The 27,779-nt window shown below is 41.1% G+C and overlaps 1 protein-coding gene across 2 annotated transcripts in view; it reads left to right on the forward strand.

Annotated features, from left to right (window-relative positions):
* The window catches only part of SLC16A7 (solute carrier family 16 member 7), a 73,748-nt gene that overhangs the window by 21,631 nt on the left and 24,338 nt on the right, over positions 1-27,779 (forward strand). For both annotated transcript variants that reach the window (XM_056574026.1, XM_056574027.1), the window contains exon 2: positions 21,695-21,928. In XM_056574026.1, the coding sequence (XP_056430001.1) occupies positions 21,715-21,928 (214 nt within the window). In that variant the 5' untranslated portion in view covers positions 21,695-21,714. The remainder of the gene's footprint in view (positions 1-21,694; positions 21,929-27,779) is intronic.

Consider the following 27,779-nt stretch of genomic DNA (forward strand, 5'->3'; position numbering starts at 1 on the left):
TAACAGCACCTGTTTGCAGTTTTTAAACGCCACCCAAAGCTACCCAAGGCACCCTGGGGCACAGTTTGGGAACCTCTGCAATAGTCTAAGAAGAAAACCAGAATAATAGCAAGAATGCCAAAAACAAAAATGGACAGCAGGTATATTTTATGACTATTCTATAAAACTGTATTTTGGAAGACTTACCATTACAGTGTGATCAACATAATAAACACATATAGTTATGACAAGTAATAAATAATAATAATAATATTATATAACACATTTTGCAGGTCAAGGTCTAAAGTATAAATCCGTAGTTGGTAGAGGGGACAGACACCATAGTAAACTGACTGGAGCACACTTCAAACAGCAGTCAGACATTTGCCATGTAATGATCAAGGTTAATGGTCTACACTTGCTCCACCATTTGTGGAATTTCTTAGCTGTAGAAGGTGTAGCTAAAGAGGTAGTCAAAAGCTAAGCCCAGGTGCCTTCGGGGGAGCCATAGAAACATGTACCACATGTAAAATGGAACTATTATTATACCACATGGTAGGTGGAGGTCCAATTACAGATTTTGCACTGGACTTAAAGCTAATTACTCGTAAAACATTCAGAAGATAGCGACCCTCTTAATATCTAGAAGCCAGGAAACACTTTAACTACTTTGACCTTTTAAAATTTCAATATTATGTAACAGTTTCCAAAGGAGAATCTCAAGCCAGACGGCATTTTCAATGTACACTGCAATTGTATAATTGAGTTTCCAAACCTTGTGCATCACTCTGCAAAGCTAAAGGAAAATCTATCTTAGTTGTATACTAGAGATTAGCAAATTTTGTAAAAATTTGATTCAGACGATTCGCAGAATTTTCAGAAAAAATGAAAAAAAAAAAGTGAATCGCTTTTCTGTGCAACACACGCTGCTCTCTGTCCCTCTCTCTCTCTCTCTTTCTCTCTCTCTGCAATAGAACGCTGATGTGACTGGCCTCAAGATGACTTCCGATTATATAGGGCTGTGACATCACAGGGGTGGCTGGCTGCCGATAGGCTGTATGCTGCATGTGATTAAGGGTCATCCCTCCTACCCCTGTTCCCACCTTCCCAGCATTCCTTGCCCCATGTCCTGACATGTGGAGCTGCCATCTTAGATGCCCTGGAGCCTGGACCGCACTAAATGGAGTTTAATGAAGCGATTTGTACAATCAAATCATAGTGATATTCAAATTCATTGCAAAGCAAATTTTTCCTTAAATTTGTAACGATTTCGGATTCGTCAGATTCGATTCACTCATCCCTATTGTATACCTATGAGATGTTTTGTTTTTTTTAACTATGTGTTTACTGCTTAGTGGCAGTATAAAGTATACACATCCACTTTTTTAAATGGAATGTCGCTGAGCCACTGAGCTTTACATTACTTTAAGTTGTTTTTTTTTTATTTCTTGGCTAAAAAATATTTTCCATCTAAAATCCATTATTTTCAGTATCAAGAAATAAATATGTTTCCTGAACAAATCTACTTGACTTAAATGATGGAAACATTGGCAATGTGCCAACTCAAATTATGGTGTTTGTAAACTGCTGTGTAAGAAGCAATCAGAAGGGAAGAAATATTTTTAGTCACAGCATGGCACTAACACTGATTCGCTATGATAAATGTTCTGATTATTTCACAAAACTTATCACAAAACTTGCTTAAATGTCCAGTTTCACCCAAGCATGTGTGTCAACTGTCAAAAAATACATGTGTAAAGCAGCCATAATTATGGAACATATAGCTTCAGTATGTGTTGGTATTACATATCTATAATATTGTTGGGCTTCAAGAGTAATATAAAACACATATGGCATCCTCCTTCCATCCACAGTTGCAATTCTGATGGCTTGTAGATACATTTATATTTTAAACAGTCTTATTCGATTTTTACAGTCCTGTTGAAAGTAGTTTATTCTTCTTAGATTAATACGGGTTCTTTATTACACATCTGATACTTAAATGGTTTGCACAAATAAAAATATATCTTAGTAGAAAATAATATTCTTTGTCCATTTATAAGGCTCATATCACTTTCTTCCTAGGCTCATCATTCACTCTGGAAAAACTACTAAAAGAGCAGTTTCTAGACAGATCAGTTCACTTAGGGATCATCTTACATGCTGCCTATAGAAGTATATAGAAATGGGGGAGAAAGGGTTAGCAGCAGAGTGAGGCAGAGGCACAAGGAGACATAAAAAGAAGATCCAATAAGTGTTACATCTGACCCAGTGTATGATTTATTGGGTAAGATGTACTACTCAGTACTATTTTATAATGTCCTTCATTCTGTTGTTGTTTCTGTGCTATACGGACATAATGGTATAGGATCTCTTCTTCTGTGAGTGTCATGTATGGGAGCCATCAGAGCTAGTTTCCACCCAATAGCTGGTACAAAACATCATATACCAGTTAAATGATGGCCATAAATAGTGTCTCTGCTGGCTTACATATTCTTTAGGGAAATATTTCAAATGTTAGGTCTCCTGGCTCACACTGTAGAATAAGCATAAAGTACAGTCTGTTTCCAGGTTGTGGAGAGCATTTTGTTAAACATTTAAGACTTTTGCTCTGGAGAATTTTTCTTCTGGAAGCCATCTTTAAAATAACCCTGTCATTGACTTTTGCCTTGTTTTCAGCATCCCTTTAGTCCCTTTGTATCATCTATTTTTGTATTCCTAGCTTTGACTCTTGACTCCATTGTTAATTATGCTCCTCAGTTGTCTTCTGGCGTATGACATCCTGACTTCTAAGGGTCAAGAAGGGACAATTTCTTAGACTATGTACCCCTATTTAGACAAAACCAGAAGCCACATTTCCACATACGGACATTTCAGTACTGAAAATTTGGGCAAGATGAAAATATTGTGTGGACGTGGCTTAAATCACTATTACTACTTGCATTCCTGTTTCATAGCTGTAAATGTTTGCAAATCTATCAAAAGGCCAATTGAATGGATAGCGCATCTGCTGTTTGTTGTAAGGCCAGTGTAAAACTGTGTCTGTGGCTAGCTTTAAATTAAACAAACAATCTTTGTAAACATTTGCTTTCTGTGTAAAAGAAATTGTAGTGTAAAAGTATGAGCAGTATCTCTAATGCCTACATATTTTCTATGTGCAGAAAACACATCTTCTTTATTGAAAGCCTTTTAAAACTTTTGCTCTTAACTACTGGATCAATGTGATCAAATGTGTTTAGTAGTGCAGTATTTATGACGTAGAAATATTGTTTGCAATATGATTATAAATCTAAAAATATCTGGGATCTTGTTTTACATAAATACAATATTATCTTCATAATCGATACATCAATTATATCGGATGGAAAGTTGTTTGTTTTCATAACATGAACACTCAAACTAGAACATCTTGATCTCCTATCACATGTAGTAAATACAGCAATAACTTTTCACTAAGTGGGGCAACTTGTCTAAACTGGTTTATCTGCTTTTAAAGAGGACATGTATCAATAGCACCTTCGGAAATATATTTAGTGAGAAAAATTTAGACGTGTTCAATACCTATTTCACCAACTGCAAATAGTATCTCACATAAGTGAGTATAGTCCTCACAGTTTTGTAATATTATATATTTCCTTGTGACAACACTGAAGAACTGACATGTATAGTAGTAGAGTAGTGCACAGCCTGTATAACAGTGTATAATGTTGTTTTCCCTCATAATAATTCAACATACAGCCATTAAAGTCTAAACCTTGTCAACAAAAGTGAGTACACCCCTAAGTGGAAATGTCCAAATAAGGCCCAATTAGCCATTTTCCCTCCTCAGTGGCATGTGACTTGTTAGTGTTACAAGGTCTCAGGTGTGAATCGATAGAAGGTGTCTTTAATTTGGTATTATCCCCCTCACACTCTCTAATACTGGTCACTGAAAGTGGAAAAATTACACCTCATGGCAAAGAGGATCTGAAAAAAAGAATTGTTGCTCTACATAAGGATGGCATATGCTATAAGTAGATTGCCAAGACCCTTAAAGTGAGCTGCAGCATGGTGGCCAAGACTATACAGTGGTTTCAGAGAACAGGTTCCACTTAGAACAGGCCTTGCCATGGTTGACCAAAGAAGTTGAGTGCATGTGTTCAGCAACATATACAAATGTTGTCTTTGGAAAATAGATGTATGAGTTCTGCCTGCATTGCTGCAGAGGTTGAAGGGGTGGTGGACCAGCCTGTCAGTGCTCAGACCATACACTGCACACTACATTAAATTGATCTGCATGTCTGTCTTCCATGAAGGGACCCTTTTCTTAGGATTATGCATAAGAAAATCCACAAACAGTTTGGTGAAGACAGGCAGAATAATGACATGAATTACTGGAACCAGGCCTGTGGGCCAATAAGATCATAACAAACTTATTTAGTTCAAATGGTGTCAAGTGTGTGTGCTGGCAACCAGGTGAGGAGTACAAAGATACGTGTGTCTTGCCTACAGTCAAGCATGGGGGTGGGAATGTCATAGCTTGGGCCTGCATGCATGCTGCTAGCGCTGGGGAGCTACAGTTCATTAGGGGAATTGTGAATGCCAACATGTACTGTGACATACTGAAGCAGAACATAATCTCCTCCTTTCAGAGACTGGGCCACAGGGCAGTATTCCAGCATAACAACTCCAAATACACCTAAAGGCAACTGCCTTGCTAAAGAAGCTGAAAATAAAGGTGATGGACTGGCCAAGCAAGTCTATAGAACTTAACCCCTTTGAACATCTGTGGGACGTCCTGAAATGGAAGGTGGGGGAACACAAGGTCTCTAACACCTACCAGCTCCATGATGCTGTAATGGAGGAATAGAAGTGAACTCCAGTGGCAGCCAGTGAAATTCTAGTAAACTCCATGCCCAAGAGGCAGTGCCGGAAAATAATGATGTCCACACAAAATATTGACACTTTGGGCCAAATTAGGACATTTCCACTTAGGGATGTACTTGTTTTTGTTACCAACATTTAGACATTAATTGAGTGTAATTTCTTCATTCTTGTCACATGAAAAGATATAATAAAATATTTAAATATTTACAATAATGTGAGGTGTGTACTCGCTTATATGAGATACTTTAACCCCTTAAGGACCAAGCCCATTTTGACCTTAAAGGGGTTATCCACCATAAGATTTTATTACGTATCTGGCAGACAGTAATGGACATGCTTAGGAAGGATCTGCGCTTGTCTTGGGGCTAAATGGCTATGTTACCATAATACTGTGGCTGGCTTTTTGGGAACTGGTATTTCCTGTTTGAGTTTTCTTCTTTTGCTTATAAATCCCATAATTTAATTTCCCTCCCTTCCACACATCAGCCACCCATCCCATTGAAACATAAATGAGCTGCATCTATTCAAAAGACCTGTGGTTTTCAATCAGGGTGCCTACAGCTGTTGCAAAAATGCAATTAGTAGCAGATAGATCTCTCTCCCACCAAGCGATCCCTCCACCCATTGAAGCAAACAGCTGTCATTAGCTGACTAGTGAGTCAGGTCTCGGCCACATTGCAACCTGGGAAAAATCTGAGACAACAGTCATTTTGTATGCTGTTAAAAATAAATATTGGGGTGAAAATCACTTAAGAATTGTGAGAAAACCATCACACATAGGTACAGACACTATATCAGGTACAGACACTATATTAGGAACTACACTTACTTTACAGCCACTATAGCATAGTCAAATAAAAAAAAATCCTGGCCTTATTTTTGCCTTTTCATTTTTCCTCCTCGCCTTCTAAAATCCATAACTCTTTTATATTTCCATTCCCAGACCCATATTAGTGCTTGATTTTTGCATGACCAATTGTACTTTGTAATGATACCTCTCATTTTACCATAAAATGTACGGTGAACACAAAAAAAATATTTTAGACAGGAAATTTAAATGAAAACCACAATTTTGCTAATTTTGGAGGGTTTAGTTTTCACACTGTACATGTTACGGTAACAAATGACATGTTTTCTTTATTCTGTGGTCAATAAAATTGAAATGATACCCATCTTTACATACTGTTCACTGTAAGTGATCATTATCATTTTGTTTTGATAGTTCGTACATTTGTGCATGCGGCGATACCAAATATGTTTATAAATTTTCTTTTATGCTTTTTGGGGGTAAAATGGAAAAAAGGGACGATTTACATTTTTATTGAGGGATTAAAACTTTTTTTTACTTATTTTTTTGTTACATTTTTTCCCTTTTTTTAAATTTTTTTTTTACACTTTTTATGCCTCCATAGGGGACTATTTATAGCAATCAGTTGATTGCTAATACTGTTCAGTGCTATGCAAAGGGCATAGGACTGATCAGAGTTATCGGCGAGATAACTCTGTCTGAGATCAAGCAGACCAGAGCAGAAGACCCCTGGAGACGACTGGAGGCAGGTGAGGGGACCTCCGGCCGCCACATTAGACGATCAGAACCCCGCGGCAGCGCCGCGAGCGTACCGGTCATCCATTTAAACATGTGCATCGCCGCAGATGTCGTAATCTATATTGATCATGGCATCTGAGGGTTTAATGGCGGACACCAGCATGATCGCTGATGCCCGCCATTGCCGGCGGGTCCCCGGCTGCTGGTGGCAGCCGGGACCTACAGTGCATGACGCAAGCACCACTCCGATGTTCGCGTCATGTACAGGACGTAAATGTACGTACATTTACGTCATTGGTCGTTAAGGGGTTAAATATATATATATATATATATATATATATATATATAAAATTATATATTTATTTGAAGATTGATGTTATGCCTTTACCAGAATGGTTTAATAACATGTCCTATCTAAAGTACAATTTAAACAATTTTCTTGGGGCCTACCAGTTATATTAACCCCTTTCTCACAAATGCCCATATATTTACATCCTCTGCAGGCTCCCGGTGGATGCCACTCGCTCAGCAGATACTAACAACTGGGACCCACGGCTAATGCCACATTGGGCCGATGTCCGGCATTAACCCTTTAGATGCTGCAAACAAAGATGATTGCGGTGTCCGATAGCAGGTTGATCGGAATTGCCACAGTGAAACCAACGAAACCCATCAGCTGAGGGGATGTTGGGAGGTCCCTTACTATCTTCCGTGCCATCCGATCGGTGCTCCAATACTGCAGCCAGCCATGGCAGGCTGAAGCAATGGAGCACTGATAACACTGATCAATGCTGTTCTATGGAGCAACATTGATCAATTATAGACAAAAAAGTGGAAATATATATATGTACCGTATTTATCGGGGTATACCACGCACCAGCCTATAACACACACCCTCATTTTACCAAGGATATTTGGGTAAAAAAAGTTTTTTACCCAAATATCCATGGTAAAATGAGGGTGCGTGTGTGCGTGTGTATACCCCGATATACCCCCAGGAAAGGCAGGGGGAGAGAGACCGTCGCTGCCCGCTTCTCTCCCCCTGCCCCTGCTGTCAGCCCTTCTCTCCACCTGAGTCGGGTCCGCGCTGCTGCAGGCCTCCGGCGTGCGTCCCCTGCGTCGTTGCTGTGCACGGCGCGGCGCACTGACGTTGGGTGCCGCTGCCCCTTCTCTCCCCCTGGCTGTCGGCGCCGCTTCTCTCCCCCTGGCTATCGGCGCTGGCACCGATAGTCAGGGGGACAGAACGGGCAGCGGCGCCGATAGCCAGGGGGTGAGAAGGGCCGACAGCAGCGCTCTAGACCCCAGGGAAGGCAGGGGGAGAGAAGCGGGCAGCGACGGCCTCTCTCCCCCTGCCTTTCCTGGCAGTGTATCGGCGTATAACACGCACACAGACTTTAGGCTAAAAATTTTAGCCTAAAAAGTGCATTTTATACGCCGATAAATATGGTGTGTGTATATATATATATATATATATATATATGTATATGTATATATATATATATATATATATATATACATATAAATGCACATTAACCCCATCCCTAAAAAAAAGTTTGAAACACCCCCCTCTTTCCCATTTTTCAAATAAAATAATATAAAAAAAAAACATAAAGATGTTAGGTATCCCTGCATGCATACATGTCCAAACTAATAAAATATAATGTTAATTAATCCACACGGTCAAAGGTACAAGCGCAAGAAAAATTCCAATGTCCAGAAATGCATATTTTTGGTCACTTCATATACTAGAAAGAAATGAATAAACACAATCAAAAGGTGCCATCTAAACAAAAAATGGGCCAGATGGAGCCCTCATACATCCCTGGATGCAGACAAATTAAGTTATAGGAGTCAGAAGAGGACCATATTAAGCATAATAATTTTTGTACAAAAAGTTAGAGTTAGTAAAATAGAACAAAACTTATATAAATTGGGCATCATTTTAATCATATGGACCTACAGAAAAAAGATAATGTGTTATTGTTACCGAAAGGTGCACTGGGTAGAAGTTGCAAAATGGTGATTTTTTTTTTTTCAATTTTGCCTCACAAATAATTTTTTATTTGTTTCACTGTACATTTGATGGTAAAATGAGTGATATCATTACAAAGTACAATTGGTGATGCAAAAAACAAGCCCTTATATGGGTCTTTAGATGAAAAGTTAGAGTTCTGTCAATTAGAAGGCGAGGAGGAAAAAATGAAACCTCAAAAAAATGGCTAGGTCCTGAAAGGGTTGAGAGTGCCCCATGAACAACATTATTCACCTATCCACAGGGTAGGTGATACATGCATTATCTCTGCGACTCCCACCACTCATGACAATGGAGGACTCGAGTCCCCTATCTGAATGAAGTTGCAGTCTCATGTTGACAAATCTGAAAGTCCTGAAGTGTAGCAAAAAAATTATCTCTTGCTCTTTTTAAGGTAAACATTATATTTCAGTTGATAATTTAAATGACATTCCAAGAGGCCGTGAAAAGTAATAAAATTTCTTGTGTTACAAATTATTTTACTCGTACACAGCCCTGTCTCCTTAGCTGTAACATGCAATATGTTCTTACAGCTGAGTAAAGACAGTAAACACCATTTTCATTATAAATATTAACTGATTTATAGCCTGATTATATTGATTGCTATTAAAAATTGAAAAATGATTTCCTTCCAGATCTATATGGCCTATCCACAAGATACGTAAATGTGTGTCCTAATCCTGGCACCTGCACCGATATCAAGAATAAGGGTTTTCTGCCCCACCCCACTTGGTGAGGAGGCCACCCATCACTACATTCACATAGATTATGAATGAATAGATGAGAGTAGCAGGGATTTCATCATATCTCAAATGCAAAAAATCAGTTAGTTAACACATCCAAATTTGAAGTGGCTCACACTGGTAGAGTGCATGAATACCTAGGACAGACTTACCTCTCTTAAGGCTAGGTCTCAGAAATGAACTCATGGCAGGTAAGAGCAATCCCTAAATTCAATTTGTAGGCCCAGCAGTAAGAGAGGTACCTCTGTTTAGTTAAGGATTCCATCTGATGAGCTCACTTTATGTATAGTAGACGGCAGTTTGATTAAAGGGGTACTCCAGTAGAAAAAAAACATTTTTCGAATCAACAGGTGACAGACAGTAAGTTAAACAGATTTGTAAATTACTTCTATATTAAAAATCTTAATCCTTCCAGTACTTATCAGCTGCTGTATACTACAGAGGAAGTTGAGTAGTTCTTTTCAGTCTTACCACAGTGCTCTCAGTTGACACCACTGTCCATGTCAGGAACTGTCCGGAGCAGGAGAGGTTTACTCCTACTCTGGACAGTTCCTGAGAGAGACAGAGGTGTCAGCAGAGAGCACTGTTGTAAGACTGAAAAGAGAGAGCACTGTGATCAGACTGAAAGAACTACACAACTTCCTCTAGAGGCAGGGAATAGTATAGCCCTGAGCTCGCCCACAGCCACTTTACCTGCCTATTTGATGATCTACCATAGGGATCCCAAATTAGGGAACAAGTCAAGATACCAAGGTCTAACCAGGGAATAAAACAAGGAAGGCCGATGATACACAAATAAAAACACAGACAAGGTGTAGAAACAGACAAACAAGCAAGGTGAGGCAAGTCAAGGTCAGTACCAGGCGGACTACAAGGAACAAAATGGTAGGCAAAGAATAGTCAAGCAGACTCTAGCAGAAGCAAGATACACAAAGTAAACTGGGAGGAACAAATACTGGTAAAAGAAGGTGTGAGCTGCAATCATGAGCAAGGCTTGGAGGCCTGGGAGGTGTGCACACTGACACTGCTGCTGATTGGCCAAGCACCTGCACCTCCTGAGTGGCCAGAGCGCAGCATGTGATGCCTGGCCAGGCATTAAATTTATATGCATAGAAATTGAACAATTGCTCATACAAGTCCGTAGAGGAACTAAAAGAGTGTAAACACAAAAACATGTTTTAAATATAAATAAATCCCTTCCGTGCTAAAATTTCAAATCATTCCAGTTTTCTCATTTTCCCAAAAAAAATTGGTACTAAAAAAGTAGAAGAGACATAATATGGCAATTTAAAGCAAAACACAAAGAAAACTATATAAATTGACATTATTGTATAATTATCTAATTGCCTGACAAATACAGATAATGACAGTTTTATTGGACAGTGAATACACATACAATTTGGCAGATGGGGGGGGGGGGGGGGGGCATCTGCCAAATTGTATGTGTGTGTGTGTGTATGTATATATATATATATATATATATATATATATATATATATATATACATATATATATGTATATATATATGTATATATATATATATATATATATATATATATATATATTTATATATATATATATATAAATAATTTTTTATTTTTTTCATTTCACCTCATATTTTTTTTTTCTGTTTCACATATTTTTTATGGTAAAGTGAAGGGTATCTTTACAAAGTACAATTGGTACAAAAAAAAAAAAAGCCCTGGATTTTTAGATGGAAGTAAAAAAGAGAGGAAAAAGTAAAACATGCAAGAAAACATTTCCTGAGTTCTTAAGAGGTTAAAACATATTTTCTTTTATTTATTAATACAACATTCAGATTTGTTTCTGCATGTTAGCTAGACTTACATATTGGCTCTCATTTACTATTGCAAACCCAACATGTTTTGTCATTTTGTGAACCAGATTCTGGCGCATTGCACCAGAGATTCTGTCTGCGTCAGAATTTGCGCCAGAATTTGCGCCAGAATTGAAAAAACCCTGGCTAACTTTTAATTTTGCTACGAAAACCAGAATAAGGGTATGGCCATGGGTAAAAGGGGGTGTGGTCACCAAAAGGGGAATGTTCCCAACATTTTCACAAAATATCAACATATTTACTAAGGTTTCCACAAAAAATGTGGTGGATTTCAGCTGAGGAAAACCCCACAGATCAGAGCATGTGCAAAAAAAGCAAAGTGTAGGGAAAGTGGAAAATGTAGGGAAAGCTTAGTAAATACCATGGAAAATAAATTGTAGGGAATTAAAACCCAACCTACGCTCTTAGTAAATAAGGGCCATTGTATTATTTTATACTATGGAATATGTGAAAGATGCTTTGCAATGCTAGGCTCTGCAAGATCAAATTTTTTTTTAAATCCACCTCATCCACAGGTGGTTTAAAGGAAAACTGTCAGCTTTCTCCTCCTGCACTAACCAGCTTGGGAAGCTGATCAGTTTGATGCATACCATGCCCGAATCCGCCGTGCTGTTCGCCCGTTATCTTCTTTCTTCTTGATATGCAAATTGGCTGCTAACTGGCATGGGCGGAGTTATTGCCTTCATCTGGCACTGTGACGTAACCGCCGCTCGGCCCACAGAACTGCCTGGCTTATGAATATTCATGTTCTCCCTCATCGTCTCTCTCTCCTCCCTGCTGATTTCAGGACTCCACTGTGCTGAAGGGGCTTCCAGGTGTAGATAGGAAGCCAGCACATGCACAGTGGAGTCCTGAAATCAGCAGGGAGGAGAGAGAGACGATGAGGGAGAACATGAATATTCATAAGCCGGGCAGTGCTGTGGGCCGAGCGGCGGTTACTTCACAGTGCCAGATGAAGGCAGTAACCCCACCCATGCCAGTTAGCAGTTAATTTGCATATCAAGAGGAAAGAAGATAACGGGTGAATAGCGCGGCAGATCTTGGCATGATTTGCATCAAACTGATCGTCTCCCGCACTACCAGCCAGTACTGCTGTTTAGTGTGTGGGGAGCAAGCTAACAGTTTTCCTTTAAGCAAAGTTAAAAGACTCTAAAAATCTTTATTTTTTAATGTCATATTACATGTTCTCTGCCTTTTTCATTTACCCTCATCAAAGGTCACAACTAGCCATGTCATTGAAATGCAAACTTTAGTCACATGCTGCTCCCACGAACTGGTCTGACATGTCACCTGATCTGTTGCATTGGTGTAGATATAAATGGAGAGGGTGACTCAGTGTGTTGCCCCATTGTTATGTTAAGACGTTTGTTTCCTTCCCATGTTAGTTTATGTTATCTGAAGATTCTGGGCAGTGATGATCTATTGCTTAACATTCTTTAAAGTGCATTGGTCACATTCTAAGCACTTGTTAAACCAGTGAAACATTACAATAGGGTCTAACAAGCATAAACCTGGCATATCTTTTTTCCGAGAATTGGATACTTTTGGCGAGATTTAGCAAAACCTGTGTAGAGGGAAAGTGGTGCAGTTACCCATAGCAACCAATCAGTTTGCTTCTTTCATTTTTAAAGAGGCCTCTGAGAACTGAAAGAAACGATCTGATTGGTTGCTATGGGCAACTGCACCACTCTTCCTCTACACAGGTTTTGATAAATCTCCCCCTTTATTTCCAAACATCGAAGAGTGTCAGAGAGTCTGCTATGTCCTTAGGACTCAATAGGGGAAAACTTATCAAAGGATTTAGACTGTTTTTTTTCTGTCTAAAATTGTCGCACAGAAAGTTGCAGTCTAAATACGTGCAACTTTTTCGTGACTTTTTCTCTAGAGGAATTTTAGTACATGATGCATTCTAGGCCATTTTAAACGGAAAAATGCATTGGTGCTGAATTTATGAACAGCAATATTTTGGTGAAAATTTGCATCGGGCAAAAGTACGCTGAAATGTCAGACCATACTGGAGCTGGTTTAAATACAGTCTAACCTGTAGATCCCGAAGTCCGTGAGCAGAATTCATCAAGAACCTTGCGACTTTTCATAAATTAGGCGCACAATAGAGCGACCTTACGCTATGTAGGTTGGTTTATATTGATCCGGAAAATAGACAACTTTGATAAATCCCCCAATGTCTCTCTACACTGATGTCACACTGATGATTGACACACAGGGCTCGCCTGCCTGCGGTGACCCTGTGTAGTTGTCCTGTGAGTCTGCAAGATTCAGAACCTGTCTCACCACACATGCACTGTCATACACAAGACAGGCGAGCCCATAAAGTGAGTGCAGCCACATTGTGATACCATACAAAACCTGAGGGCAAGTGTGGTGTAGGTTTTTTTTTGGCAGAAATTAGATTTGTTAGTCTATTTTTGGATACCCCCTTTAAGTATTTACAGCAGAAGCTTTCTCAGTGCACATATGCCTGTTCCCAAGGTTGGGTTCACACACAGGTTCTTGACCTTGAACACTAGAGATGAGCGGATCAAAGCCGTCGAACCCAAATTCATAACGAATTTCAAGGAAAATTCTAATCCAGACTCCAGGGCATCTAAAATGGCAGATCCACATGTCAGTACATGGGGCAAGGAATGCTGGGAAGGCAAGGTGGGAAGGGAACTAGGCAGGATGACCCTGAATCACATGCAGGATGCAGCCTATCAGCAGCCAGTCACCCCTGTGATGTCACAGCCCTTTATATTCGGTAGTCATTTTCTGGCTCGTCATTTCATTAATTAACCTCTTAAGGACTCAGGGCGTACCCGTACGCCCTGAGCCCAGTCCCGGTGTGAAAAAGGGGGTCACGCCGTGACCCCGCATCACACCGGGTCGGTCCCAGTTGCTAACGATAGCCGGGACCCTGGGCTAACAGCGTGCGGCACCGATTGTGCGACAACTTTGATCGCCACGCCTGAAAAAGAATGTAAACGCTTCCCGGCAGCTCAGTCGGGCTGATCGGGACATCGTGATAAAATTGCGATGTTCCGATCAGCTGGGACGCAGGCGGAGGTCTCCTTACCTGTCTCCGCTGTGTCCGATCGGGGTTCGATTGCTCCAAGCCTGAGCTACAAGCTTGCGCAATCGTGCCCCTATCTCGCTGATCCGTGCAAAGCTATGGCTTTGCAGGGATCAGCATAAGACATCAGTGTGTGCAGTACTATAGCTCCCTATGGGAGCTATAGCACTGCAAAAAAAAAAAAGTGAAAAAAAAGTTAACAAAGGTCATTTAACCCCTTCCCTAATAAAAGTTTGAATCACCCCCTTTTCCCATAAAAAAAAACTGTGTAAATAAAATGTAAAAAAATTAACATGTGGTATCGCCACGTGCGTAAATTTCCAAACTATAAAATTATATAATTAATTAAACCGCACGGTCAATGACGTACGCACAAAAAAAATTCCAAAGTCCAAAATAGCGTATTTTGGGTCACTTTTTATATCATAAAAAATTTTATAAAAAGTGATCGAAAAGTCCGATCAACACAAAAATGGTACTAATAAAAACTTCAGAACACGGCTCTAAAAATTAGCCCTCATACCGGCCCGTACGCAGAAAATTAAAAAAGTTACAGAGGTCAGAATATGACAATTTTAAAAAGTATACATTTTCCTGCATGTAGTTATGATTTTTTTCAGAAGTGCGACAAAATCAAACCTATATAAGTAGGGTATCATTTTAACCGTATGGACCTACAGAATAAAGATAAGGTGCAATTTTGACCAAAAAATGCACTGCGTAGAAACGGAAGCCCCCAAAATTTTTTCTCTTCAATTTTTTTTTCTTCAATTTTGTCGCACAGTGATTTTTTTTTTCCATTTCGCCGTGGATTTTTTGGTAAAATGACTAATGTCACTGCAAAGTAGAATTGGTGGCACAAAAAATAAGCCATCATATGGATTTTTAGGTGCAATATTTAAAGCGTTATGATTTTTAGAAGGTGATGATGAAAAAATTAAAATGCAAAAACGGAAAAACGCTGAGTCCTTAAGGGGTTAAACTGCAGAGAAATAGGATGGACATTGCTGTTACACAGAAAAGCTTTTTACAGCAGCATTTAACCTCCTAGTCAACTCAGCCTTATGCAGGACACAGAGCACAGTGTATATGCACAGAAATTAATTCTTACTGCAGAGATTAACCCCTCAGTCACTGTGAACAGCATTGTATTACAGAGAGGGGCAGAGAGCTGTGTGTTGCCTCAGCTGCAGAAAGCTTTTCACAGGAGGGAGAAATATTTTTTTATGGGAAATCTGTGTCTTTGTGCCACAACAACTGGTTTGCTGGTTATACTAATCTGTAGACGGTATAACCAGCAGACCATTCCTAACAGTATTTGAGAGAGTACAATTTTGTAACTGTGTGCTCCAGCACTGTTGTGTACTGTTGGTGTTGTGGGCAATTTTTTTTCCACACTGTAGCACATTTTTCTGCCCTCATAAATTCATACCACATACCTACATCTAAGTAGTGCATTATTTTGTACCTGTTAATCTGTCAAGGGCCTACATACTGTGAAAGTCCAGGCAAAAGTAATCACCGGCTGGTGTTTTACTAAAAATATGTTTTTTTAAGCGTACTGCACCGCATTTTTCTTCCCTCATAAGTGCATACCACATGCATACTGTCACGATGCTGGCTGGCAGGAGGTGGATCCTCTGTGCCAGAGAGGGATTGGCGTGGACCGTGCTAGTGGACCGGTTCTAAGTCACTACTGGTGTTCACCAGAGCCCGCCGCAAAGCGGGATGGTCTTGCTGCGGCGGTAGTGACCAGGTCGTATCCACTAGCAACGGCTCAACCTCTCTGACTGCTGAAGATAGGCGCGGTACAAGGGAGTAGACAGAAGCAAGGTCGGACGTAGCAGAAGGTCGGGGCAGGCAGCAAGGATCGTAGTCAGGGGCAACGGCAGGAGGTCTGGAACACAGGCTAGGAACACACAAGGAAACGCTTTCACTGGCACAATGGCAACAAGATCCGGCGAGGGAGTGCAGGGGAAGTGAGGTATACATAGGGAGTGCACAGGTGAACACACTAATTAGAACCACTGCGCCAATCAGCGGCGCAGTGGCCCTTTAAATCGCAGAGACCCGGCACGCGCACGCCCTAGGGAGCGGGGCCGCGCGCGCCGGGACAGGACCGACGGAGAGCGAGTCAGGTACGGGAGCCGGGGTGCGCATCGCGAGCGGGCGCCACCCGCATCGCGAATCGCATCCCGGCTGGAGGCAGGGTCGCAGCGCACCGGGTCAGTGGATCTGACCGGAGCGCTGCAATAGCGAGAGTGTAGCGAGCGCTCCGGGGAGGAGCGGGGACCCGGAGCGCTCGGCGTAACACATACATCTAAGTAGTGTACTATTTTGTACCTGTTAATCTGTCAGGGCCTAGATACTGTGAAAGTCCAGGCAAAAGTAATCGCCGGGTGGTGTTTTACTAAAATACGTATTTTTAAGCGTACTGTAGCACATTTTTCTGCCCTCATAATTGCATACCCCATACGTACATCTAAGTAGTGCACTATTTTGAACCTGTTAATCTGTCAAGGTCCTACATACCGTGAAAGTCAAGGCAAAAGTACTCACCGGCTGGTGTTGTACTCAGATACTTTTTTAAGTGTACTGTAGCGCATTTTTCTGCCCTCAGAAGTGCATACCACATATGTACATCTAAGTAGTGTACTATTTTTTACCTGTTAATCTGTCAAGGGCCTATAAACTGTGAAAGGACAGCGAATAGTACACACCTGCTGCTGTTCTAGACAAATACTGTTAAAGCATAGTGAAGCGTATTGTACTCCCCTCATATACACAATAAGTATGTCAGGCAGAGTAGTGCCAGGACATTCACAGTGGTGTGGCAGAGGCCTAAATTCATCAGGCAGAGGTCACAGCAGAGTAGGGGTGTGTGGCAGCCGGAGTCGCAGTGAGAGGTCTGAACTCCTGGTGTCAGCTAGCAGTCGTGTCTCGACCAGCAACCCAACAGCCGTGATTGATTGGTTCACTCGGTCATCCACTTTATCCCAAGTGACACGCCCAGTCATCAGTCGGTGGACTCAACCCTCAGTTGGCATGGGCCTCATGCTGCTGCTGCCGCCACCTCAAGGCTCTGTCATTGTGCTGCTCTATGGTTTCCTCATGCTAATGCTACCTCCTTCAGGCTGTCATTGTGCCACCATATGGTCTCCTCATGCTGATGCTGCCACCTCCAAGCTCTCTAATTGTGCTGCTCTATGGTCTCCTCATGCTGATGCTGCCACCTCCAGGCTCTCTCAGTATGCTGCTCTATGGTTTCTTCATGCTAATGCTACCACCTCCATGCTCTGTCATTGTGCCACCATATGGTCTCCTCATGCTGATGCTGCCACCTCCAAGCACTCTAATTGTGCTACTCTATGGTCTCCTCATGCTGATGCTACCGCTTCCATGCTCTGTCATTGTGTCACCATATGGTCTCCTCATACTGATGCTACCACCTCCAGGCACTGTCATTGTGGCACCATATGGTCTCCTCACGTTGATGCTGCCACCTCCAGGCTCTCTAATTGTGCTGCTCTATGGTCTCTTCATGCTGATGCTGCAACCTCCAGGCTCTATAATTGTGCTGCTCTTTGGTGTCCTCATGCTGATGCTACCACCTCCAGGCTCTCTTATTGTACTGCCATGGATGCTGCAAAACATATTTAAGGTGCTGGTCTCCAGTTTCAGAAATTTCTCTGCAATAGGGTCACTTTCAGGACTCCTGATGCTGCTGCTGCCACCTCCAGGCTGTCTCATTCAGCCACTATATGGTAGCCTCATGCTTCAGCCAACTCCAGTCTATGCAATTCAGTAACTATATGGTATCCTCAGGCTGCCACAAACTCCAGGCTGTGCCATTCAACCACTGTATGGTCTCTTCATGCTGCCAAAAACTCCAGGCTGTGCCATTCATCCACTATATGGTCTCCTCATGCTTCATCAACCTCCAGGCTGTGCCATTCAGCCACTATATGGTCTATGCATGCTGCCACAAACTCCAGGCAGTCATTTAGCCAATATATGGTCTCCTCATACTGATGCCACCTCCAGGCTCTGTCATTGTGCAGTCATGTGACATTGTGCTGCCATGTTAGATTTGGTCCTTTCTACCCACATGCCAGGGCCCAGGACACTAAAACTTGGAGTGTTAGATAAAATTTCTATTTCAAAATCTTAAATTTCAAAAACTTAAATTTCAATGGTCTCCTTATGCTTCTGCCAACTCCATGCTGTGCCATTCAGACACTATATGTTTTACTGATGCTGCTGGGCCTGGGCCTAAACATTTTATGGTAGCACTAACTACCATAAATATTAAATTTACATTTCAAAATTCATCTTTTAATGTGAAGCCCTAGTGTCTACTCATGCTGTTGCCAATTCCAGGCTTTGTCATTCAGACACTACATGATCTCCCCATGCTGCCACAATTCCAGGCAGTTATTCAGCCACTATATCCTCATACTGATGCCACCTCCAGGTCATTGTGCTGCTATCCTCTGTCATTGTGCTGCCATATGACATGTGACTCCTTGTTATATTTGGTTCTTTGTACCCACACCCCCGGACCCGGGACACTAAAACTTGGGATTTAAAATTAAAATTTCAAAAACCTCCATTTCAATTTCAAAATCTTAAGTTTCCATTTAAAAATCTTAAATTTCTATGGTCTACTCATGCTTCAGCCAACTCCAGGCTGTGCCATTCAGCCACTATATTGTCTCCTCATGCTTTAGCCACTTCCAGGCTGTGCCATTCAGAGACTATATAGTCTTCTCATGCTTCAGCCACCTCCAGACTGTGCCATTCTGCCACTATATAGTCTCCTCATGCTTCAACCACTTTAGGGTCTCCTCATGATTCAGCCACCTCCAGGGTGTGTCATTCAGCCAATTCTTTGTTTACTGATGCTGCTGGGCCTGGGCCTAAATTTTTCATGATAGCACAAGCTACCATGACTCTTCAATTTAAATTTCAACATTCATATTATAATCTTAGGAATTGTGAAGCCCTAGTGTCTACTCATGCTGCCGCCAGCTCCAGGCTGTGTCATTCAGCCACTATGAATGACACACTTATTGGGGAGCTGTGAATGAACGCTTATGGGTTATCTGTGAATGACACACTTATGGGGGAGCTGTGAATGACACACTTATGGGGAGCTGTGAATGACACACTTATGGGGGAGCTGTGAATGAACACTTTTGGGTGATCTGTGAATGACACACTTATGGGGGAGCTGTGAATGACACACTTATGGGGAGCTGTGAATGAACACTATTATGGGGAGCTGTGAATGAACACTGTTATGGGTAGCTGTGAATGACACACTTATGGGGAGCTGTAAATGACACACTTATGGGGAGCTGTGAATGAACACTGTTGTGGGGAATCTGTGAATGACACACTTATGGGGGAGCTGTGAATGACACACGTATGGGGGAGCTGTGAATGACACACTTATGGGGAAGCTGTAAATGACACACTTATGGGGGAGCTGAGAATGAACACTGTTGTGGGGAATCTGTGAATGACACACTTACGGGGGATCTGTGAATGACACACTTCTGGGGGAGCTGTGAATGACACACTTATGGGGGAGCTGTGAATGACACACGTATGGGGAGCAGTAAATGACACACTTATGGGGGAGTTGTGAATGAATACTGTTGTGGGAAAGCTGTGAATGATACACTTTTGGGGGAGCTGTGAATGACACACTTATGGGGGAGCTGTGAATAACACACTTATGTTGGAGCTGTGAATGACACACTTATGGGGAGGTGTGAATGAACACTGTTATGGGGGAGCTGTGAATGTACACTGTTATGGGGGAATCTGTAGAAAACACAGTGTGGGGATCGATAGACTGACGGAGACCAGAGCCTGTCTCTGGGGCAAGAAATCTGCTGTCAGAGCCTCGAGCTGAGCTAAGTGTATTCCACAGAAACATACAGAGGACTTACTGGCCTGTAGCAGTGACCCCTGACCTCCTTCAGACACCTGACTGCGGCCAGTACAGAGCTCAGAGTGATCCCCCTCCCCCTCCATGCTGCTGACAGACAGCGGACCTCGGCAGCTGAAAGGTGGCGGAGGAAAAGCGAGAAAACTCTCTCTTAAGTTGTTTCCAGTGCAGCACAGCAATAACAGGGCACGGAGAGGGAAGGGGAGGGATACATCTTCCGTCCCTGACCAGATCTTTTAGCAGCCGCTTAAAGTGACAGTGTCCTGGGACTACCTGCAGGTCGGCACTCGCTCGCGTGCCACTCAAATGCACCCTGCGTGCCATGAGTGGCACGCGTGCCAGGGGTTGCCGACCCCTGCACTATATGGTTTCCTCATACTTATGCCACCTCCAGGCTCTGTCATTGTGCCACTCTGCGGCAGTGATTCAAATAGTCACGCCTGTAATATGTATGTCTTACTGAATAACAGTATTAGTTCACTACCCCTGAACACTCCATATGCGTGTTAGAACAAATCAAAGTGTTCAACACCCCTATTGAGGCTCTATGTAGGCCAGAAATAGCCGTTTTAATACAGATTCGCTGCGAATAAATCTGACTCGAAACAATTTTTTCAGAAAATTCGTTGAATCGTCCGAATCAAATTTTTCAAACGTTCGCTCATCTCTATTGGACACTATGATCATTTTTTCACTTTAAAGACTATAGTGAAATATAAACGACCATGTAACAAGCATGTTGGTCTTTTCTTTTTGCAATGTCCTTAAGGTTTGTGTCATTTGAAACCATGACTTTGTTTTCTGTTTCGTTTTTGCAGCACCACAATTTCAGCTTCAGCTACAGCCAATTTGTGGCACACATCAATTGCAACACATCATTTATATACTATGGGGGAGATTTATCAAAGCCTGTGCAGAGGAACAGTTGCCCATTGCCCATAACAACCAATCAGATCGCTTCTCTCATTTCTTCATTTCATTTCATTTTTTTTTTAATTAAAGAAGCAATGTAATTGGTTGCTATGGTTGCAACTGCACCATTTTTACTCTGCATGGGTTTTGATGAATCTTTTCCATTGTAAAAAATAAATAAATAAATAAAATGTACGTTAACGGGAAAGGGGTATGGCTTAATATGGGACATCATGTACCAATAATTTGCCATAGTTTTATTGCACAATTTTAGCATAAAGTAAGATTAGTCCCTTTGCACAATAGTGTGTGTTTGTGGCATTTTATGTGGTGTTTTGCACGTTACAAATAATTTGATTCTTATTTTTTTAAATTAAGGATTTGTATTGCGAAAAACAGCATGATTCATTTATGTCTTGAAATACACAAGTGTGTTTATGTATCAGAAAATGGCATGAAAAGACAGCCATATGAAACATAAAAACATATATAAGAAGGAGTTCAAAGAGATGACACATAAAATACAGTGTAATATTGAGACCATGTAATAAACGGCTCTAAAAGAAAACACTGCGGGAATATGATCCATACAAACAGCCTAGGAAGGTTCCCAGTGCCTCCAATATGGAAAAATCCCGTGTGTCATTACTAAATGTTTGAATAGCTATATACTATATTAAAAAAAAGGTTGCTCCATGTCATTTTAACAAAATGTTTTATCTTTTGCAGATTTTTTCTACTGTATAAAGATGCCAGACATACCAGTGACGCTACAACATAGCCCTCCCGATGGAGGCTGGGGATGGGTCATAGTTTTTGCATCTTTCATTTCAATTGGATTTTCATATGCTTTTCCCAAAGCCATTACAGTATTTTTCAAGGAAATCCAGGAGATATTCAACACTTCATATAGTGAGATTGCATGGATATCATCTATTATGCTGGCTGTTATGTATGCTGGGGGTAAGTTGGAAAACATTTATTCTATGTTATCAAAACTGAAGATTTAGTATGAAGAACAAAGAACATAGAAGAAGGTCGCACTCACCAATCAGGTCTTTATTCAAGTCTTGCAGACATATAGTGGGCTGCAGGCGGGGGAGCTGTGGTGGAGGGCGGGGAGGACCAGAAAAGTTGTTTCGTGCGACAAGTGCACTTCCACTAGCTCCAAATTTTTATTTTTCATACGGGGTATTAGGAGAAAATGGACCTTAATATGTGAAGCCTAATTTCTCCTGAGTAAGGAAATACCCCATATGTGGTCGTAAAGTGCTCTGCTGGCTCACTACAGGTCTCAGAACAGAAGGAGTGCCATTGGGCTTTTGGAGAGAGAATTTGGTTAGAGGAAGTACTCTTGTCGTACAAAACAACTCGTTCCGGTCCTCCCCGCCCTCCACCACAGCTCCACCGCCTGCTGCCCAAGATATGTCTGCAAGACTTGAATAAAGACCTGATTGGTGAATGCGGCCTCCTTCCATGTTCTTTGTTCTTCGTGCTTTACGCTGCTTGTTTGGCTTTGCACCTCCGCTGCAGGCTTTCTGTGAGTCACGTCCCGTGTGCTATCCTGCGCACCACCCCACGCTAAGTCTCGTATGTGCCGGCTTTCTTCTCTTGTCTGCTGACTGCCACTGAAGATTTAGTGATGTGTTAAAAAAAATGCAGATGATTGTATAAGAAAAAGATAATAATTTTAGGTACTTATGCACAGTATGGTCTGGATTGTTTAATTTATGTTTCATTTATATTTCAATTTTGATCCTCTTGTCTTTGTGCCATTGAGTTCAGCCAGCCTTTACACCATTGATCTCTGCCAATTTAAATTCATATAAGCCAAGTGGAATATATTTTATGTGAAATAAGACTTTAGTTGGACAGATTTAGTGTTTAGCGTTTGAGTGTAAAGATTTAAAGTTATAGGGGGAGATTTATCAAAACCTGTGTAAAGGAATAGTGGTGCAGTTGCCCATAGCAACCGATCGGATTGCTGCTTTCATTTTTTACCGGCCTTTTTAAAAATAAAAGAAGCGATCTGATTGGTTCCTATGGGCAACTGCAGCACTCTTCCTCTGCACAGGTTTTGATAAATCTCCCCCATTGTGTCTTCTATACAAAAAGTGATATGTTGATAATGTATACTTTTTTCATATGTTGTCTTAATATAATAAAATTTCATGTTATGGCTTCAATTACTGTCAATAAGCTTCGGTGTGATACAGGTATACACCACAATTAGTACGTGTGGTGCACCACTGTGGTGAATGGCTCAACCACGGGTGTTGCGGTGTGAGTAGTGGGATCAGATGTTATTAACCCTGGGGGTCGGATGGTATTAACCCCTATGTGTTCGTGATGCCAGTGTGGTTTTCGGGTTCCGGAACACCACATGCCAGGATTCTCCGCTATCCCACGGGCTAGTAGTAAATAAAGAGTCCACAACCAGAGGATTTACTGAATAGAAGACAGGTGTAATTATCTTCACAGAGATGTGACCAGTACCCAGAGGACCACTTAATAATGCATCGACTCCATAGATGGCAATGCATTTCTAAGCGGATTTCACCAAAAGGAATTGACATGTTTAATTTTTTGGCAGACACCAGAATCAGAATTTCCGTGGGAGAAACTGCGCGCAAATTCTACCATGTGCAAAGTGCAGCAGAATCCCATGTAAAATAACAGGACTCTACTGCAATGGCTTATCCGAGCAGAATTTTTCTGTCAGGTGCCACTCGGAAATTCCACTGTGTAAACATAGCCTAATTAATCATAAGAAAATGAACAAAATGTTTCTTGTAAACAAGATGAACTTAGGCTCATTCAGTTATGACAATTTTCTAGCAAATCTGGTAATGTCTATGATCAGCTGACTCCCAAACAAGTTCTTCCATCTGCAGCATAACTGCAGAAACTACAAAACCCAGTCTATGGAAAATAAATAGCATCCATCCATCCAGTGCTGCCCATATTGTCTGATCTTAAATACTTTATTAACCTCACAATAAATCCTCTTTCACGTGAATAATGTGTGGTGTTGATTTGCAGGCACTTCTTCTAACATATCACATGTCCTGACCTGACTTGTAATCTCAAGGACACCTTTAGAGAACATCCAGCAGGGCACTGCAGCTTCTATACAGAGCAGAATGTTAAGGAGCTTCTGATAATGCTTTACATTTACATTATTGGCCTAGCAACTAGATTCCTTAGAAGGAGAGAACATCTGTAACATACACATTCCAGCCCTGGCTTCATGGAAGGGAAATGAGCTCTTTTAGGAACAGTTAAAACCAGCATTACACTTTGTCATATGGTTTGAATGTACTGTACCCTGCCGGATCATATTTATGTGGCTATTTAGAATAGCATTTAAGTTTTAAATTGTGTTTCTGAATTAAGGATGAAGTAAAATAATGAAAGGAATTGCCATTGCTTTATGAGAATTGCATTTGCTTTTACTGCTTGAGGGACTTTACATTGCAACCGGTTTTGTGGGTAGATGAATGAGTCTAATATTTAAATAAACTTATGATGATGTCATAAGGCTGTCATCTCTACCAGGCACTGTAGAATAGGTGTGTGTATAGGTATCCATTTTAGGCAAATGGAAAAGGGAATACAAAATAATAATTTAATTGTGATATATGCTGTTGTGGTGTACATGTTTATTGGTGGTTAATGAATCTCCTTCTTGGTTTGTTACTTGGTGTTTTACATAAGAAGTCACAATTAGCATTGTAAGGCTGGGTTCACATCACGTTTTGTTAAATACGGCTCCCGTATACGGTTGGGAGGAGGGGGGCGGGGCTTAATTGCGGCGCCCGCACTCAGCCGTATTCGGGAACCGTATTTAATGTATGTCTATGAGCCGACCAGAGTGAACCGCAGCCTCCGGTTGGCTTCGTTTTCGGCCGCATGTGGTTTCCCGACCGCAGGCAAAAACGTGGTCGACCACGCTTTTGCCTGCGGTCGGGAAACCGCATATGGCCGAAAACGAAGGTGACCGGAGGCTGCGGTTCACTCCGGTCGGCTCATAGACATACATTAAATACGGTTCCCGATTACGGCTGAGTGCGGGCGCCGCGATTAAGCTCCGCCCCCTCCTCCCAACCGTATACGGGAACCGTATTTAACAAAACATGGTGTGAACCCAGCCTAAGCTGATAGACTGTTAGTTCTTGCATGACCCTGTAAACCAGAAACTGTGTATTCTGGCTGCTCCTATAACCTTCTGAATGTTTCTAGTTACAGGGACTGTCCACACTTATCCAGATATGGGAGTTTTTGTGCAGCTATTTGTACAATACTTTTATACCTATTTAAGATATCCCCCCTCCCTGACTTCACTAGCTGGTATAATAGAGATGTGGGTATACCTGTGACTGACAAGATCAATAACTACATGCCATCGTGTGGTAATAAAATATTTTGTTACCTGCTGTGGCACTTCTGTTGATAAAGCATGTCTGGAGAAGGCTCTACTAATAGAGCACAGTTCAACAGAACTGCATTGATTTGTATGAGGCATTCACTAAGGGAAATAATAAAGTGTAAAAATAAATAATTTAAAGGTTTTACACATATACATTAACCCCTTCCATATTAAACTTTACATCGACCCTCTTTTCCCATTTTACATATAACAAAATATGGAAACATAATAAACATAAACATATTTGGTATACCAGTGTATAAAATTGACTTACCTAATTTAATATAGTTAATAGTTATTTTTTAATGGCGTAAACAAGACCACATTTAAAAGACACATGAGCTATGTTCACATGGCGGAATCTCCAAGCAGAATTCCACAGGAATATTCCACTCCGAAATTCCACTGCAGCAGAGTACCATTGAACTGTGCGCATGGTGGAATTTCCATGGCAGATCTCTCTGCCCTGGAAATCTCGATTCCAGTGTCTGCAGAACCATTGAATTGGTTCAGTGTATTTGCTGATTCAGCTTGTAAATGCATTGCTGCCTATAAAGATGACAGACTTCCAATCGGTCCTAGTGCCACTGACTCAATCAAATGTGTGAAATGTCACCCATGTTTTCCAGAAAGACATTCCACACGTTTCTGCCATGTAAACATATTATTACCATGACCATGCAATTCTACACGTTGCTACTAGCAGACTAAATGAATTTGTTTTTATCGTTTGTGTTTGTATGTACCTATTTTACAAAGTCAGTCTTGTGAATCCTCCTTAGGCCATCTTGTCTGAAATATTCAAAATGTAGAATAAATTAGTTATATTTGGCCTTACTCTGTGTAAATACAATATGTAGACTTGCCTTTTCCGTTCTCATGATTTCAACACATTAGTTTCCCTTTGTACTTGCTTTTATCTGTTTATTTTACTTAACTTGCAAGACAAATAAAGATTGTCGTGACACGTAGGAAAAGTCTTTACTTACGCACGTTTGACCTTCTTGGAAACAATATTGGTATTTCTTCATCAAAGTATTTTTACAGTTTATTAATGTAATATAACTATCTTATAAAAAAAAAAAAAATACACTTAAATGTGGGGCAGTGAAGGATAGGCTATCAATAATAAAATTCCCTAAATGTGTTTACAGAGAGATTTAACAATCAAGGTCACCAGAGCAGGCAAAAGCCACCGGTGACCATCCTGGTGACTTGTGGGTCAAACAGCATGAAACGGATGACAGGTTCCCTTTAGAGGGAATGTGACAGAAAACCTATTGCTTATACCAAGTTTTCATTCTATATTATAAATGAATCCTACAATATTGAAGTTCTCAGTCTGGCCACTAGGGCTAATAATAAGCTGATACTTCATGTTCTACACAGATCGTTTTCCAGAAGTATCTTTCTTATTATCACAGACAGGATTACAGTGAAAGTTAACACCAATATATTAATATGACAGGATCAGAATAGCTGTTGCTCAGCTTTCCCCTTCCTGTAGAGTGACATTTGCACAGGTCTCAGAGAATGTCTAGAACTCTTTGCCACAGAAGTTCAGCTCCAAACTATTGTGCCTAGTTCATAGGGCTTACAGTAAAGCATAAATCTAAACAGCTCAAGCAAGTTTAGCTGCCTCCATAATAATGTACTAAAATGAAGTAAAACATATTTACAATCAGAACATAGAAACAACAGAAGCACACTTTTCACTGGCTATGATCACTTAAAAGAAAATCTAAGTGACACATTTACTTTAACCTCTTAAGGACGCAGGGCGTACCTGTACGCCCTGCGACCGGTCCCGATATGTAACGCTGTGACCCCGTGTCATACCGGGTCAGTCCCGGCGGCTAATGAAAGCCGGGACCCTGGGCAAATAGCGTGCGGCACCGATTGTTGTGAAAGCTTCCCGGCAGCTCCGTAGGGCTGATCGGGACCATGGCGGTGAAATCGTCTTCCCTAATAAAAGCAAGAATCACGCCCCTTTTCCCATTTAAAAAAAAAACTGTGTAAATAAAAATAAACATATGTGGTATCGCCGCGTGCAGAAATGTCCGAACTATAAAAATATATCATTAATTAAACCGCACGGTCAATGACGTACACGCAAAAAATTTTGCGCATTTTTTATCACTTTTTATATCATGAAAAAATGAATAAAAGTGATCAAAAAGTCCTATCAATATAAAAATGGTACCGATAAATAAAAAGTTATAGGGGTCAGAAGGTGACATAAATATTTTCCTCCATGTAGTTATGATTTTTTTTTAGAAGTAATACAAAATCAAACCTATCGTAGGGAAACGGAGGCCCCCAAAAGTTACAAAATGGCATTCTTTCTTCAAATATGTTGCACAATAAAAAAAAATTCCGCTTTGC

This window comes from Hyla sarda, chromosome 4 (genome assembly GCF_029499605.1).
Source record: "Hyla sarda isolate aHylSar1 chromosome 4, aHylSar1.hap1, whole genome shotgun sequence".
In the NCBI taxonomy this organism is placed as follows: domain Eukaryota; kingdom Metazoa; phylum Chordata; class Amphibia; order Anura; family Hylidae; genus Hyla; species Hyla sarda.